This window comes from Leucopleurus acutus (genome assembly GCF_964270905.1).
Source record: "Leucopleurus acutus genome assembly, chromosome: 4".
Classification (NCBI taxonomy): domain Eukaryota; kingdom Metazoa; phylum Chordata; class Mammalia; order Artiodactyla; family Delphinidae; genus Leucopleurus; species Leucopleurus acutus.
In genome coordinates, this window is record NC_139146.1 from 75,950,785 (window position 1) to 75,966,527 (window position 15,743).

Below are 15,743 nucleotides of genomic sequence, written 5' to 3' on the forward strand. Positions count from 1 at the left end.
TGGATATTCACTCACTTGTAGCCAAAATCATCCTAACAAATACGTGTGGTTTTGTTGGCGTTGTTTGTTTTGGATTAGAATGAGTGAATATTTTAATAAATGGATGAAGACTCTGATATTTTTTTATTTTCCTCTCAGCTGTCCTGTTTGATCATGGAGGATTTTATATCCCAGACATCTTTGTGGATAAAAATCATTTTCCTTGATCTGTCTCCTCCTTTGGCCACTGCAGATCCCCCCCACTGGAAGCTGACATGTTTGGCAGCAAAGCCACGTTCTCTTCTAGGTCCCCTAGATGTGTGCCCCTTGGGGAGCACTCCGTTATGAGGGTGTTTGGGTTTTTTAATGTGGAAGAGGCATCTTCTCATTTGAAGAATCATCTTTCTTTCTGTGAACTTGATAGGCAGGTTCGTTCCTCCCTGCCTCCCCCCCTAAATTTGCTCCCTCCCTTCCTCCCCACCCAACCTCTCTCCCTCTCTGTCCTTCTTTTACCACAGATGAACTGGGCTGTGAGCTGTACTCTCTTTGACCTGTGAGATTTTTGGAGGCTCCTTGAATCTTGTTCAAACATGAACCTGGGAAACTCCATGTCCTAATTCAAAGCTTCCTGACTGAACTCAGTGGAACTCCAGCTAAGGAATTAAGATGGTAAGCCAATGATATTTGAAATGAATAACGGAGATATTTGGGGATAAGCTTTAATTTTGGAATAAGTATGTCAAAGAGCTTTTGCTGGAACGATTTGGCATAAAGTTGCAAATATTTAAGATGCCACTTGGCTTCTCACTGTCTTGATGATGCCAGTACAGGGGATATCTTTCCCATGCACTGTGAGATTTGGGTGCTAATGCCTATTTGATCTCATTATTACATTGTTGATCTAAAAGATCATCGTCACCCTTTGGGGATTTTCATGTCTGCCCATTTCTTATGTCATTGGTTGTTTTGACTAATAACTATAAGTCAAGGGAGAAGTGTGGCATTGGTTAGGGTACTGACAGGAAATAGATGGCAGAAGTAATTAAGACAATTTAATGAAAGGACTATACAAAGATTTGAGGAGTTTTAAGGGAAATCAAGAAGGGTAGTGAAACACTGGGGCTAATAAGTGTTACTACCTCTAGGATTAGAATAGGTCAAGGAGAGGAAGAGGTTACTGAAAGCTGGAGAGACTTATAGCTGTGGAAAGGGCCTCCTGACAGAGGCTGTGGCCTTGGCTAGAAGAACATAGTCACTGTCAAACCATGACTCTGGATGGACGTAGACTGGGAAAAAATACCCTGATCTTACTCTACTCTTATCCTCTGATCTCCTGCTAGTGACTATCATTGGCTAAACCCCAGCAGAAGTCAGGGGGCAAGGGAGCCTGTTTGAGGTATCTGTAATGTCACCCTCCTTGGCCACAGAGTCGGGTAGAAAAGGATGCCGAGTGGATGTGGATGGACAAATAGGACTATCCATTTGTGTGCCTTCATTTTCCTTGTCAATAACTTTAGAATCAGTTAGTAGGTAGGCAGATCCTAGACCCATTCTTTAATCTATATGCCTTTATTGCTTAGGGTAAAGGCTAGGCTCTATAATAAGAGATCCCCAACACTGTGACTTAATCAAGATGTAACTTTATTTCTCTATCAGGTATAGTCCAATATAGAAGGCCAGGGTTGGTGGAATGACTTGATGGTGCTGAGTGCTTTGGTAGATTATTAGTTCTGCTGAAAAAAGTATTTCCAGTCTTCTTCCTCTGGAAATAAGGAAGAAATGTGCTCTTCTGCCCCCTTGGGGTTAGTTGTGGTCATGCAACTTGCTTTGGCCAGTGAAATGTGAGTGTAAGGTGTGTCAGAGAAGCACTTAGTTGCCAGCGCAAGGCTTTCGCACTCCTCTCCCTGTTCACTGAAATTTGTGGAAGCACTACTGATATGAAGGACAGCCATCCTGAAGAGTTTCTCAGAGCTGCAGCAGATTTGTGGAAGTGAGAAGTAAAGCATTGCTTTTAGGCCACTGAGATCAGAAGTTGGTTGTTAGTGCAGCTAAACCTGCTATTTCCTGACTAATACAGAGACCCAGGTTCTTTCTGTTTTGTTGCCCTCCGGCACCTAAGGGATTGCGGTCATCTGCATGATATGAGACAACCAATTACCATAGTCACATTCTAGCTCATGGGAAGTGGGAAGGAGAAACAAGAGAGCACACTTAGTTTTTTAGGGACATGACCTGGAAGTAGCACACATCACTTCACTGACCACATCCAGAGCTTTAGTTATCTATTGCTGGCTAACACATTATCCCAAAGCTTAGCAGATTAAAACAACAGACCTTTATTCTATCAAACCATTTCAGGAGCAGCTTAGCTGAGTGGTTGTGGCTCTGGGGCTGCAGTTGTCTGAAAGCTAGACAGGGGCTGGAGGACGCACTTCCAAGCTCACTCACAGGGTTCTTGGCAGACCTCTTTCCTCACTGGCTGTTTTCAGGGGCCTTAGTTCCTTGCCATGTGGACCTCTCCACATGGCAGCTGCCTTTCCCTGGAGCAACTAATCCCAGAGAGAGAGAGAGAGAGAGAGGGAGAGAGAGAGAGAGAAGCTGCAGTGTCTTTTAGAAACTAATCTCAGAAGTGACACATCATCATTTCTGCTTTTTTTACTGGGTCACACAGACCAACCCCTGTTCAGTGTGGGAAGGACCTATGCACATATGTGAATACCAGAAGGCAGAGCTCATTGGAGGCTGGCTATAAAACCTAACTATATGGGAAGTGAGCAAATTTAGTCTTTAGCTGGGCAGCCATTCTCCTCAGATAAAATTACAGGAAGAAAGAGAGAAGGGCTAAGGGGACAACCAGAATTCTCTGCCTCAGCTCTCCCCCTCTGGAGAAAGGGGACATAAATATATATATATATATATATATATATATATATACAGTTTTTCTCATACATGAACACCCATTCTGTATCTTGAAAAGATTCTAAGCTTCTGGATTATGGTTCCTATGCTATGCCCCGAGGATTCTTATCCTCAGCATCACTATCCCCGGAAACTTGCCTTCTTCACTCCCAGGCAATGCCAAATTCCAAAGTAGAAACCTTTTTTTTAAAAAAAAAGGGGTGGGGAGAGGAAGCCTCCATCTGGGAGAAAGAGAAAGAAAATCCTTCTGCATTGCTCATCTGGAATTCCAAGGATGAGTCATAGGAACTGTGAGTCAGTTTGTCATTGTATCTGGGTAGTTGGATGAGTTACATAAATTGAGATTCAAGTCCAATGTTTCACTTTTTAAAAAAAATAAATTTATTGGGCTTCCCTGGTGGCACAGTGGTTGAGAGTCCGCCTGCCGATGCAGGGGACATGGGTTTGTGCCCCGGTCTGGGAAGATCCCAGTCTTCTGGGTCAGCAGACTTGTTGCTGGAGCCTGCACGCCCATACCAGATCATTCTTCTCCATCTCTCAGTGCCTGAGGGCCCCAGCTAGCCTCCTACCTGAGCATCCAGGGGACACAGTCCCAAGTTCCCGCTACGTTATTGTGCACAGCCACTGAATTCTTCCTTTTTTTTTTCTCCTTCTAGACCTGTGTTTTATAGCCAACAACACTCATCAGGACGCTTTCATAAACAAAAGAGCAAATTCTCCCTTAGGAAGAATCTTTCTAAGGATATTGTGATTCATAATAAGAAATACATATGTTTGCTCTTCATCTTACTCCTGGCACACAGCTCCTAAAACCCTTGTAATTTCCTAAGTGATAAGAGTCATGTGAGCATCTTGTGTTACAGGATTTGGTCTTTTGCCCTCAAATAGTTCCAATTTCTGAAGTAGCTCCAGAGTGAGGAAGGTGAAGGGAGCATCTTGTTATTCATTAACAAGCCCCTTTCAACCACACCTGAATTTATGTTATGGAGGTGATTTTTGGAAAGCCCCTGCATAACCACTGGATGGGGACTGGTCACTGGGGGAACCAATCAGGTGATTAGAGGGTTGGAACTTTCAGCCCCACCCCTCCCCCTCTGACCTCCAGGGAGGGGAGAGGGGCTGGGAATTGACTTTAATCGTGAATGGCCAATGATTTTATCAATCACACCTCTATAATGAAACCTCCATAAAAAACCCCTAAAGTACAGGGTTCAGAGAGCTTCTGGGTTGGTGAATAGGTGAAGGTGCTGGGAGAGTGCTATGCCCAGAGAGGGCCTGGGAGCTCCACATTCTTCCCCCGCATACCTTGCCCTTTGCATCTCTTCCATCTAGCTGTTCCTGAGTTATATCCTTTATAATAAACTGGTAATCTGGTAAGAAAACTTTTCCTGAGTTCCGTGAGCTGCTCTAGCAAATCAGTCCAATCCGAGGAGGGGGTCTTGGAAACCTTCAATTTGCAGCCAATCAATCAGAAGCACAGGTAACAACCTGGGCTTGCAACTGGCATCTGAAGTGGGGGGCAGTCTTGTGGGACTGAGCCCTTAACCTGTGGGATCTGATGCTAACTCCAGGTAGACAGTGTCAGACCGAATTGAATTGCAAGACATCCAATTGGTGTCACAGAACTGTTGCATGTGGGGGAAAAAACCCCACATATCTGGTGTCAGAAGTGAAATATTCTGAGTAGAGTGTTGTAGCAGAGAAAAACAAGAGTTTTTCATTTATACATCCTCTCAGAGCAGTGGTTCAAACAGCAGCTATCTCCTAAAATGGTTTCTTCTCCCAGCTCCCTGTGTATTTATGCACTGAAAACATGCCTACCCTCAAGAATATTAAGGTTAATATTAGGGTTACCTCTGCATGGTGAGATCATGGTTAATTTTTATGGGTTTGTTTGTTTTATTGTATGTTTGTTTGGGGTTGGTTTTGCTTATCTGTTTCTACAATTAACAAATGAAACTGGTGCCATTCAAGACCAGAGAAAAGGACAGAGCCTGCTGCTTCTGTACCTTTTAGCAAGAAACACAAAACTCTTCCCCAGGACTTCCCTGGTGGCGCAGTGGTTAAGAATCCGCATGCCAGTGCCAGGAACACGGGTTCAAGTCCTGGTCTGGGAAGATCCCACATGCCGCGGAGTAACTAAGCCCGTGCACCACAACTACTGAGCCTGCGCTCTAGAGCCGCGAGCCACAACTACTGAGCCCACGCACCACAACTACTGAAGCCCACGCACCTAGAGTTCATGCTCTGAGACAAGAGAAGCACACGCTTCTGCAATGAGAAGCACATGAACCACAACGAAGAGTAGCCCCCGCTCGCCGCAGCTAGAGAAAGCCTGCACGCAGCAACAAAGACCCACACAGCCAAAAAAAACAAAACAAAAAAACTCCTCCCCAAAGCCTTCTAACACTGCCCCCTCCCCCCTCCCCACACCACCACCACCACCCCTCCCCCCTTAAACCTAAACCTCATTGGCCAGACTGTGTCACATGACCACAGCTCCACGTAAGGAGGTGTAGTATTGTATTTTGGTTTTCCAGCCTCAGCAACCTTGGTAGACAAAGGAGGTAACAGAGAGAGGGGTTGGGAATAATTATCAGGCTAAGCAGCCAACAGAGTCAGCAACAGAAGTAGGACGCACAGCGAAGAAAGAGGGGATTGTGCAGAGTTTTCCCCAGCCTGGGGTGGGTATTACCACTTTGCTGTGTGACCCTGGGTGTCCAGAAGAGACTCCTGATATTAAAAGTTAGTTAGAGCTCTGGGTTCTGGTTAAGGCTTATCTCAGGCATCAAAATGAACCTTTCCCTGTCCTCATTAGTACTTTGTAGCAGTAGTAATTATTATTATTTTTTCAAATTTCAATCATTTATTTCATCTGACCCAGTATATCCAAAACACTATGATTTCAAGAGAAAAGTTATGAATGAGATATTTTACATTTTCTTTTTTCATACTCAGGCTCTGATATCTGGTGTGCACTTTACAGCACGTCTCAATTTGGATTAGCCACATTTCAAGTGTTCAATAGCCACATGTGGCTAGTGGCTACCAAACTGGACTGCGCAGCAAGGTCTAAAGAGCTGATCTAGAGTTAGAGGGAGCTCTAAAACGATTTTGATCTAGAGCTAGAGAGCTCTAGAGTACTAGCAATAGTAATTATTATTACTATTTACAAAGTGCTTTTTTTCTTTTAGTAGAGTATTGCTATCTTTGTGTTACAGTTGAAAAAGTAAACTCAAGGAGGTTAATGTTGGTAACAAATTTACATTTAAAAGGGCACTGACTCTTTCCCTGAGGCTGCCCAGCAGTGCAGAGGTGGAGACTCAGGTACATTTAAGATTTCACTCCACCTGCTGAACACTAAATCAACCTAATTAAGTTTGATGACACCGAGAAACTAGGGCAATGGGTAGGCCTCTGAAAAACTGACAGAGAGGAAAACTTGGCAAAGTGGCTGGTTGCAGTTGTGTGGTGGTTAAGGACTGTGGTATCATCAAGGAGTCCTTCAAATGCAAAAATGAACAAATAAAAAACTTGGCTCTAGTTAAACATATATATTAATTGAATAATTAATTAGTTAAAGGATACCTGATCCTCATTCCCTTCCAGCACCTTCCAGCACCTGTTGACTCTTGGGCCTGATAAACACAGGAAGTGATCCTTCTGTCCTAAACATGCTTCTCAGCTCCCAGCTAAAGGCACACTCTCTGCCCAACTGGTTAACTCTTCTTGTCTCAGATGGCTTATTCTAGAATCATGTCTCTGGTGTGCTGGAGAAAGACTTCTGAGCTGGGGCTTAGACCTGGTTTAGCATCTCTCTCATTGCCTGACATGGGCAAATCTCCATGCTCTGTCTGGATCTGCTTTGCCTACAGTCATATTAACAGCACTTTTTTTTTCTCTCTCTGTTAGTCTGTGTCTGTGAAAGTGCTTTGAAAGGTAAAGAATACTCTCTCTATGCTGGTATGTATGATGTGCTCACATTCCTGTATTGTCCCCACCTCCTCCCTTCTTTCTTTCCAGAAAGTGTTGTCAGTATCCAGCCCTGTGCTGACAGATTCTCAGACCACCATCAGTTAGGTTGCAGAGGAGCAAGCCAGATGAGGCTGTTCTGCTCAGACCGTGGTTCACTGTGTATTGTTTAGAGAAGAATCTTGTAAACATTTGTATTCTGCATAACTGCTAGTATTTCTTATTCTGGGCTCTTTATTTTAAAGAACTGAAAAGACTGTGCCTGCATTGTAGGTAAGAGTTCAGAAGTGCATACCAGCATCATTCTGGGCTGGGCTGGCAGACACTGCTAGTGGCTTTTCCAATATCCATCCTCCCCTTCTTTCTTACCAACAGAACCCTAATTTTTCTCAAGGCAGTACTATGTCCAATTAAAAAGGCTCACCTTCCCAACTCCCTTGCAGTTGGGAGTAGCCATGTGACCCAGTTCTGGCCAATGACATGTAGGGGGAAGTCCCTAGATGGGGGCCTCCAGGAGCCTTTTTTACAGGGAAAAGTCTTAGCTGGCATTTCCCTTTGTTTTTTCCTTTTTTACTTGAAATGCAGCCATCTTGTCTCCATAAACACAAGAGCCACATGCTAAAGATAGGAAAGTAGGAAGATAAAATGTCTGCAAGTTCTTGGCAATCTTAGGGAACAACCTACCTGCTGATTTCTTATGTAAAAATAACTAATCAATTAAACAAACATACAAAAAGCCTATTTGGTTAATCCATTGTAATCAAGTTACTGCTTCATGCAATCAAACGCAATCTTAACTAATGGACTGCTAAGATGTTTAATGTGCTCTGACAGAAAGTGGATGCAAATCCACTGTAGAGTCCTTTAGAGCAGTGCTGATCAAGCTTTCATGTGCATAGACACCACCTGGAGAGCTTGTTGAACATGCAGATTCTGATTCAGTAGGTCTGGATTGGAGTCTGAGATTCTGCACTTCTCACAAGCTTGCAGCTAATGCTGATGACGCCAGTGCTGGACGACTCTGAGTAGCAAGGATTTAGAAAATGACAGCTTTTTTGTCAGGCGGCTTCTGTGTTGAGCTATTCTGTTTTTCTTTGATATGCTTATTATTCAGTTAAAAATCTGCAGAGGACTCAATGCATTTTCAACAAAATGTTAAGGTTTTATTTAGAAAATCATTTTAGAGACAAAACACCGTTCATTTTGTTTAGCAAAATGAATTTAACAAATGCATTTAAATAAGGTAAATTCAAGACTTCTGTGGATTTTTTCCTTAGTTACTTGATTTTCTGCCAGTGGAAGTTTCTGTCTTCCAGCCTGAGTGCTTTCCAAGTTAATTCAGCTATAATCCAAGGAACTGCTTTATGGAATCTGAATAACTCAAATTCACTCTGTATTCTCACTCAATCTCAGTGTATTAAATGAAACACAAGGAAAATGACTTAGGGAAGTAGAATTAGAAGGAAATGTTTCTCCCTCTTGGTCATGTTACCTTTTCAACAGAGGCCTTGTCTTCTCTGAAATGGATGGTGAAAGTAAATTGTTACTGGGAGGTGATGGTCAAAAAGAAAACTTAGATGGTTTTCACACCATCTGTCATCAAGACCCAAAGGAAATGCAAGCCACACCACTTCCAGCCAAGCCACTGCTTTACACAGAAGCTGCCCATAGCTTCCTATGATTATTTTCTTTTCTAGTTATATACATTAAAAAAAAAAATACAACGTTGTGTTAAATAGGAGGACAGCTAACAGAGGAGCATATGACACTACACTGAAAAACCAAAAGAGCTTGATTAAGTTGAGGAGAGAAACAGCAGATGGTCTTCATGGAGGGAAGCCGCCAATGACCACCATCTCCTCAGTCTGTGACGGATCTGCACTCTGAGGGTAGGCCTTCTGACAGCCGCCACTGGGCCAGGCGCTGCTTGAACCATTTCTGGAGGAGGGAAATGTGCAAAATTACCTGTCACATACTGAAAAACTGAAATGTCCATTCCCTTTCTAAAAGTAGCTTCTGTGGCCCAGCTGGAAAAGAGGAAAGCAGTCTGAGTCCCTGGGGATGGTTCATCTCATTGTGATACTTATATTTCTGCCTTAGGACCTTTGTACATACTGTTTTCTATGCTTAGAATATCTGACCTTCATTATTTATCTGATGATAAATAATTCTCAGGGCTCAGCTTAAATAGAACCTTCTCAATAAGGCCTTCCCTAACCATTTTATCAAGTAGATTCTCCATCCATCTCCTATTCTCTGTGTTCATGCTTTGTTACCTTCACAGAACTTTTAATATCTGTAATTAATTTATTTGTGTATTCACTTGTTTTTAATCTACATTTCCTTCTAGAATATGAGATCCATGAAAGCAGAGTCTGCATCCATCTTATCATCATTAGCCCCTAGCATAAGGGTTTAACAGAGATTAATAAATGTTTGTTGAATGAATAAAAGAAATTGAAGCATCTCCTTGATGCCCCAGATAAATCTGTATGGCTGTTATACCTCATCAATGTGTGATGATCTCAAGGGCCTTGGTCATCAGTAGCACTTAGTAAGAATTTGTTGAATAAAATGAATGAAAAACTAAGCGCTGAACAACCTTGGGGCACTCCTTTCTGAGGATCCATGGAGTAGTCTAGACCAATCGTTCCTGCTCCAGGGCCACTGAACAGTGAGAAAAGAGCAAGTGGGATTCCCAGTTTACTCAAAATCTTCTAGCTCTGTGTGACCCAAATATTCACACCTCGCAAAAGTGACCATGGATTTAGGAAAAGCCCCAGATGGGATACTTCTAGACAAGGTACCATGTGAGGGCTAAAACATATTTTAGGCATTTTAAAATGCATATAAAGGCATATAGATCTGCCTTTATTATACCCCTGAAGGGCAGGGGATTCTGCAAAGTGGAGATAAGGAGACCCATGCTGGGGAATAGTCTGGGGTATGAACCAGGTTGGCCAGGAGGAATCTGGATTTTTGAACAACAACATTGAAGAGGCAATAGTGAAGAAATAGAAGCAGCAAGCATTAATCCACATGGGAGAGGATGAGTAGAGGGCTCTGTGGGAAGGCAGGACCTCCAGGCTTTATTCTCCTGTGCTTCCCAACCTTTCACACATCATGGCACACTTTGAGAATGAAGACGTTTTCATGTCATACTGCTTGGGTAGGTGACCACTGGGGGCTCTGCAGTCCTGGGCCCTGCCAACAGGAAGCTTGTTGTAACCAACTGGCTCAGAACTTGAGGAAGTTAGAGCGCCAGTCAGCTCAACTGTAAATGAAGAAGTAAACTTAGGGGCTATCTACTGTCCCTTGTAGTGTTTCTAAAATTTACCTGTTCTAGGGGTCAGTAGATGAGGGGACAGAAAGGAAGCAAAAAGAACACAGTTGTGGGATGGGTGCCAGACCTGGAATGTGCTGATGGAGATGGTATGGTGAGAAACACCTAGAGGGCTCTGACTTGGCACAGCCAGATGCAGATTCAACCTCTGAACAAACAGGTGGGCTCTAGGGCCATGCGTGGGAAGACCTCATCTCTGCGGAGATCTAGGGAGTCAAAAGGCATTTCAGCATAAGCCCAAGATGAGAAGAAAGGGCGAGAATCACAGGGGAAGGAGTGCTTCTAAGGCTCAAGGTCTGTAGAGCTAGAAGGGAGCAAGCCCACAGCACGGCCTAGGGCTCTGCACCAATGCTCACCTGGCTGAACAGCAAGGGACAGCCTAACACCTGCCAAGATCAGTTGTCTTATATACCTTTGTACTGTGGGGTGGCAGCAGAGAAAAGTAATCTAAAGCCAAGGGCAGCAGACTACTCGTAGGGAAGCCTTCTCTTTGGGGGTTGCTCTCTGGGTGCCATAGTTCACTCCTGGGGATCTCCAACCTTAAGGAGAACAGAGAGCTCATGTATCTTTGGTGGCTTTAACCAACGTTCTACTGCTAAAGGTGGGCCTATTTGCTTCTGTGATCCATGTGTGTATTTAGTTAACTCTGGAATCTGGTGTGAGAGCAGCATAGTTCCAGTTTCATTAATGAGGTAGCTCTGCAGGGGTTTCAAGGCGACGAGGTCTGATTAAACAGAATTTGCAGTTTCTAGAGCTGAATAAATGGCAGCGTTTTACAGACTGACTAATTAAAGCTTGGAGGGGGAAAGGCTCATTTTCTATCAGGATTCATTTAAGACAGAATGATTGAGCTGGCTTCATTCAGAAGAGCCACCCACACCTTTATACTAGGAATGAAGCAAAATATTAACATACAGTTACTGAACATAACTTCAGCAATGACCAAATCTGTGAATCGGTGAGTTGGCTTCCAAATGATTAATAAATTGCACCCTAGCATTGGGGGATGGGAGGAGGTTCAAGAAAAGCTCAACTGTTTTCCACAGATATATATATTTTAAATCACACATGTATATAATAATTTAGCAAACCAGTTGCTCTCCAACAAAAGTCATTAAACACCTTGCTTGCTTTTTTCACCTCCAGAGCTGAATCTTATCGCATCTCACTCACATCCATCCTAATTTTCCACCTGGCTCTCTCCTTCTCTTCTTTGTTTCAGTCATCCCCCGGGAAAGACATTCATCCCTTGCTTGCTTATGAATGGATGCCCTCATTAGCCTTGCCCATTGATGGAGGTTTATTTACTCTGAGAGAACAGATGATAATTAGACACTGGGATGGGGAAGGGGTGAGGCAGAATAATATTGTTCCTGTCCTTTTCTCTAGTAACTAACATTTCATTCTTTCTAGGAGGAGACCTTTAGAGGTCTTTATTCCATTGATAAGACATCTAACAACTAAAACCAGGGTTCTAGGAAGAGTCCCGGGACATCAAGAGGGGATAAAAATCCTGGAAACCAATCTAAGAACCAACGCCAACTACACTGGGATTGAATCAGTGATCATAGAAAATGGAAGATCATTCTAACCTCCCAAGGGGCTGATAAGAGCTTTCCCAGCCCCTTCTCACACTGACTTCAAAATAATGAAAGACACAGGGGTCGAGATTCTGTAAGGTTTCTCTAATTTAAATATAGGACATATCTAATTACTGTCATGAGAAAAAATCCATTCTAGGACCCCAGCAAATGCACCTTAAAAAGTTATTTCCATTAGAGCATCCTTCCCTTCATTCTGGGTTCCCATAGGTGTCCCTCCCCCCCCCACCACCCCAAGTAAAGAACATTGTCCTACAGTGGGACAGTTATAAAGAGGTCAAAGGCCCCAGTCAGAGAATATTTCAGCATTTTAGTCCCTCTTGCCTTTGCCAAAGTATCAGCAGTGTGAATCAGCTTGAATTAACTATCTCATAGGACCATCACATGCTTATTTTTCTTCTCCTAGTGTTACTTGTTCTAGGAAAATGAATATGAATCCGATTCTGGAAGTGGGTGGTATTAGGCATAAGGGACCAAGCATATGAAATAAATATTATTTTGGCTTCGATGACCTTTTCTCATGGAAAAGGGCAATGCTAACAAATAGAAGAAACAGGGGAAGTGCTGATACCAGACACTGCTTATGTTTAGGCCCAACAAACCTGGCCTCCATCAGTTATTTAAAGGGTCCCCACAGGGAAACCATTCTCACCCACCAGTAACATGGGGGTGAGGGGGTTGGGAAGGGGTTACGGGGATGGGAGGGAACGATGGGAAGTTGGAAGATGAGATCCAATCTGGTAAGGGATGACGGAGGGTTACCTAGGAAGCCTCTTTCCCTGAAACTGCTAAATTTTGCCTCTCTCTGAGCTCTTGGGTCTCAGATGCTTCCCTGTGGTCGATGCCGTAAGACAGAGGGGAAAGCTGAGCCGTAGCAATCTCAGGGAGGAAGAAGGTGTTAGCCTCATGGCAGGAAAAGGAAGCAAGGAGCCCTGCTCTGAGGCTGACTCATTCCCCCGAATGCTTACTTCAGGGCTGAGTCTACCATTTACTCATTTGAGGATGGGAGAAGTGGGGGGGGGGGGGGGGATGGGAGAAGGGCTGCCTGAAAGGGGCAGAGGAACCTGCTCTGTAGGGGTCTGAACTGGCTGACCTCAGTTATAGAAGGGTGCCCTCTCTTTCTTCCTGCCCCCAACCTGATCTCAGTTCAGTTCTCTCATATAAGGTGAATCTTGAGGAAAGATTGAATATAGCCTGAGATGACTATCATTTACTGCATGGATTTTTTTTCAGGAAGAAATAGAACATAAATTGAATTTTCAGTGCTTCCCTCCCACCCCACCCAGTTGTTTCCATTCCTTTTCTGTGGAGACAAAACAGCATGGTAGTTAAGCATCTGGGCCAGGGGGCCAGACTGCCAGGGTTCAGATCCCAGCGCTGCTACTCCCCAGTGGTGGTCTTCAAGTTATTTAAACTTTCTGTACAGTGGAGCCAAGAGTGCCCATCTCATAGCACTGTTGTGGCAAATAAATGATTTAGTACTCGGAGAGTACCTGGAGCAATAGGCGGCATGTGTCATCTGTTACAAAGGCCAGCATAACCATTCTGCTTTAGGGAATGACAGTCACTTGCCAAGGGAGAATCAGGCTAATACGGGGCCCATGGTAAACCCACAGCCTTAGAGCTGAGTTACTGTCTCTGTGATCACTCCTCTTTTCTAAATATAGTGTGGGATTGTAAATGACAACAGTTCAGCAGGCTGCCTCCTGGGGAGAGCTGGGGTTCTGAGAAACATGAGCTGTTAGGCTTGGGTTACAGTACATCACCTTCCATTAAGTTCTGGTTCTGGCTAGCTAGATATCTGTTCCCTTTGCAAAAGACTGATATGCTGGACTTTCTGTTTGACCTAGGAGAGGGAGGATTTTCTATGGGCGAGTTCTCCAAAGGCTTAATTGGTAAAAAAATCATTTTGGGCTTGGGATCCAAAATGGATCTTGGGGTCTTGGTTCTAGGATTCACTGGAGCACCCATGACAAGCTTTTAAGCGTCAGCTAAGTATGATTCATGGTAAGGAGAGAACAAAATGTCTGAATGCTCTGGTCTATAAGTTGGGAAGAATAAGAAAGTCTCTGCTTTAGACCTGCGACTAGAGGTGTGAATTGCTTTGGGCTCCCATGGGAGAGGTGCTAGAGGAGTTCCAAGTGGTATCATCATGCAGAACTAATTGTCTTTCCATGACCAAAGGGGAAATAGAAGAGTTTAGACAGGGGGTTAAAAAAAAACAACAAAAAAAAGTCAGTTGAAGGAGCCAGTACTGCACCTACTGTACCTAGCGGTTAAAAATCATGGGCAGTGTTGCATTCTCTACCCTAAACAATTTTCAGGATAATAGAGGAGCTTTTAAAATAGATAAATAAATCAATGCACTTATGGTGACATCTTTTTCCTGTTCCTTCAGTTGTAATGTCAGATGTCTACCTTCTCAGAAAACTCCAGAAAAGGACCCTAAACCTTAGAGCCGTGGAATTTTTAAAAACCGGAACCAAATCTCCCTGGCTCCGTGCAATTTTAGCTCTGCAGCTAACCGGAAGCTGCAGCGCGATGTGATGCAAAGAGCATGCTTAACGACCTGTGCCATCACGGCAAGTCTCTCCCTCTAAACCTCAGTTTCCTCGTTTACCAAACCTGAGCACTGAATTTATAGCTGATCACTAAGATCCCTTCCAGCTCTGACACTCCCTCTGAGAATAGATTTGAGGGCGCTGGGCTCAGAGGGCGCACACTGCACCTCTCCTAAAGGTTTCGCTTCCAGCCCAGAGGAGAAAATAAACCCGGGAAAGCGAGACAAAAGTGGGCCAAGGGACGCTGCTCCCAGCCCAGAGGGAGGAGAGAGCGTTTATCCCGTGCTGTAGGGGAGAGTGGAAAAGCAAGGAGAAGGGAGGGTGGGCGTGGGGCTTCTAAGCAGCTCCCGCGGGAACCACCGGGCTGGGGTGGAGGGACAGACCTGGCGCCCGTGGAGCCGGGGAGCTGGGATGCTGCTGTGGGAGCGATACAGGTCTGGGCTCCCGGGGTACGGGCAGAAGCGACGAAAGAGCCGGGGGAAGGAGGCCAAGCGGGAGCCGAGGGCAAGGGCGACCCCCAACCTTCTCGAGATCTCCCAGGCGAGGGTGGGCGCGGCGGGTCCCCGCGGGCAGGAGTCGGGCGCGCGCGGGGGCTTACCTGGGTCTCCTCCTCGGAAAGGCCGGCCTCGGCCGCGATCAGGCACAGCGTGGTGGGGTCCGGGTGCTTGTTGACCTTGTTGAAGTTGTACTCCAGGATCTCCACCTGGTCCTCAGTGGGGCCGCTCGCGGTCTCCGCAGACATGGTCCCGACACGGCTGCGGGAGAGGGAGAAGCGGCGGGGTGAGCGAGGCCCCGGGCGGGCGGGACGCAGGGAGGAACGGCGATCCGGAGCGCTGCCGGGCACCTTCAGCCCCCGGGGCTGTCCCCGCCCAGGGTCGCACGGCGCACGGGTCCCCGGCGCTGCAGGCTGCTGCGGGAGCCTGCCCGGGCTCCTTCCAGGGGCGCGCACCTAGGGGTCCCGCCGCTGAGCTGCGCGTCCTTGGTCTGCGCTCCTGCCCCGAATTTTTACAAGTTTCCCCGGGGTCAGTGGTCTGGAGTGGTGGGAAGAAGCTGACGCCGCGCCCTCCCGGCCGTGAGCCTTTAAGGAAGGAGTGGAGGAAGCGCGGCGGTGATTTTGAAAAGCCGTCTTCAAAGCTTCCTCCCGGGAGAAGGAGCTGCCCTGGGCACAGTCCTGACAGATGACGTGGCTGGGCTGCCCCGAGTCCGCGGCGGGGCCGCCTCACTCGTGCGCGCCCTGCCGCCTCTAAAGTAGTTTAGCACTTTGCAGCCCTCGCCCGGGAGGGCTGCACACCCCTACACCTCCTTCAGGGAAATGACCCACAGGACAGAAGTTACTTCTCAAAGTTGGGGAACTCGGGGGGGCGCTTT

General features: G+C 45.6%; 1 protein-coding gene across 1 annotated transcript; it reads right to left on the minus strand.

Moving 5' to 3' along the window:
- Nucleotides 1-8,152: 8,152 nt before the first annotated feature.
- Nucleotides 8,153-15,359, minus strand: HOPX (HOP homeobox). Its single transcript, XM_082837866.1, has 3 exons — nucleotides 15,325-15,359; nucleotides 14,974-15,130; nucleotides 8,153-8,808 (listed from the first exon to the last, which is right to left on the minus strand). Exons 2-3 carry the CDS (start codon nucleotides 15,115-15,117, stop codon nucleotides 8,731-8,733), a joined length of 222 nt encoding a protein of 73 aa, XP_082693992.1. The 5' UTR covers nucleotides 15,118-15,130; nucleotides 15,325-15,359; the 3' UTR covers nucleotides 8,153-8,730.
- Nucleotides 15,360-15,743: the final 384 nt, after the last annotated feature.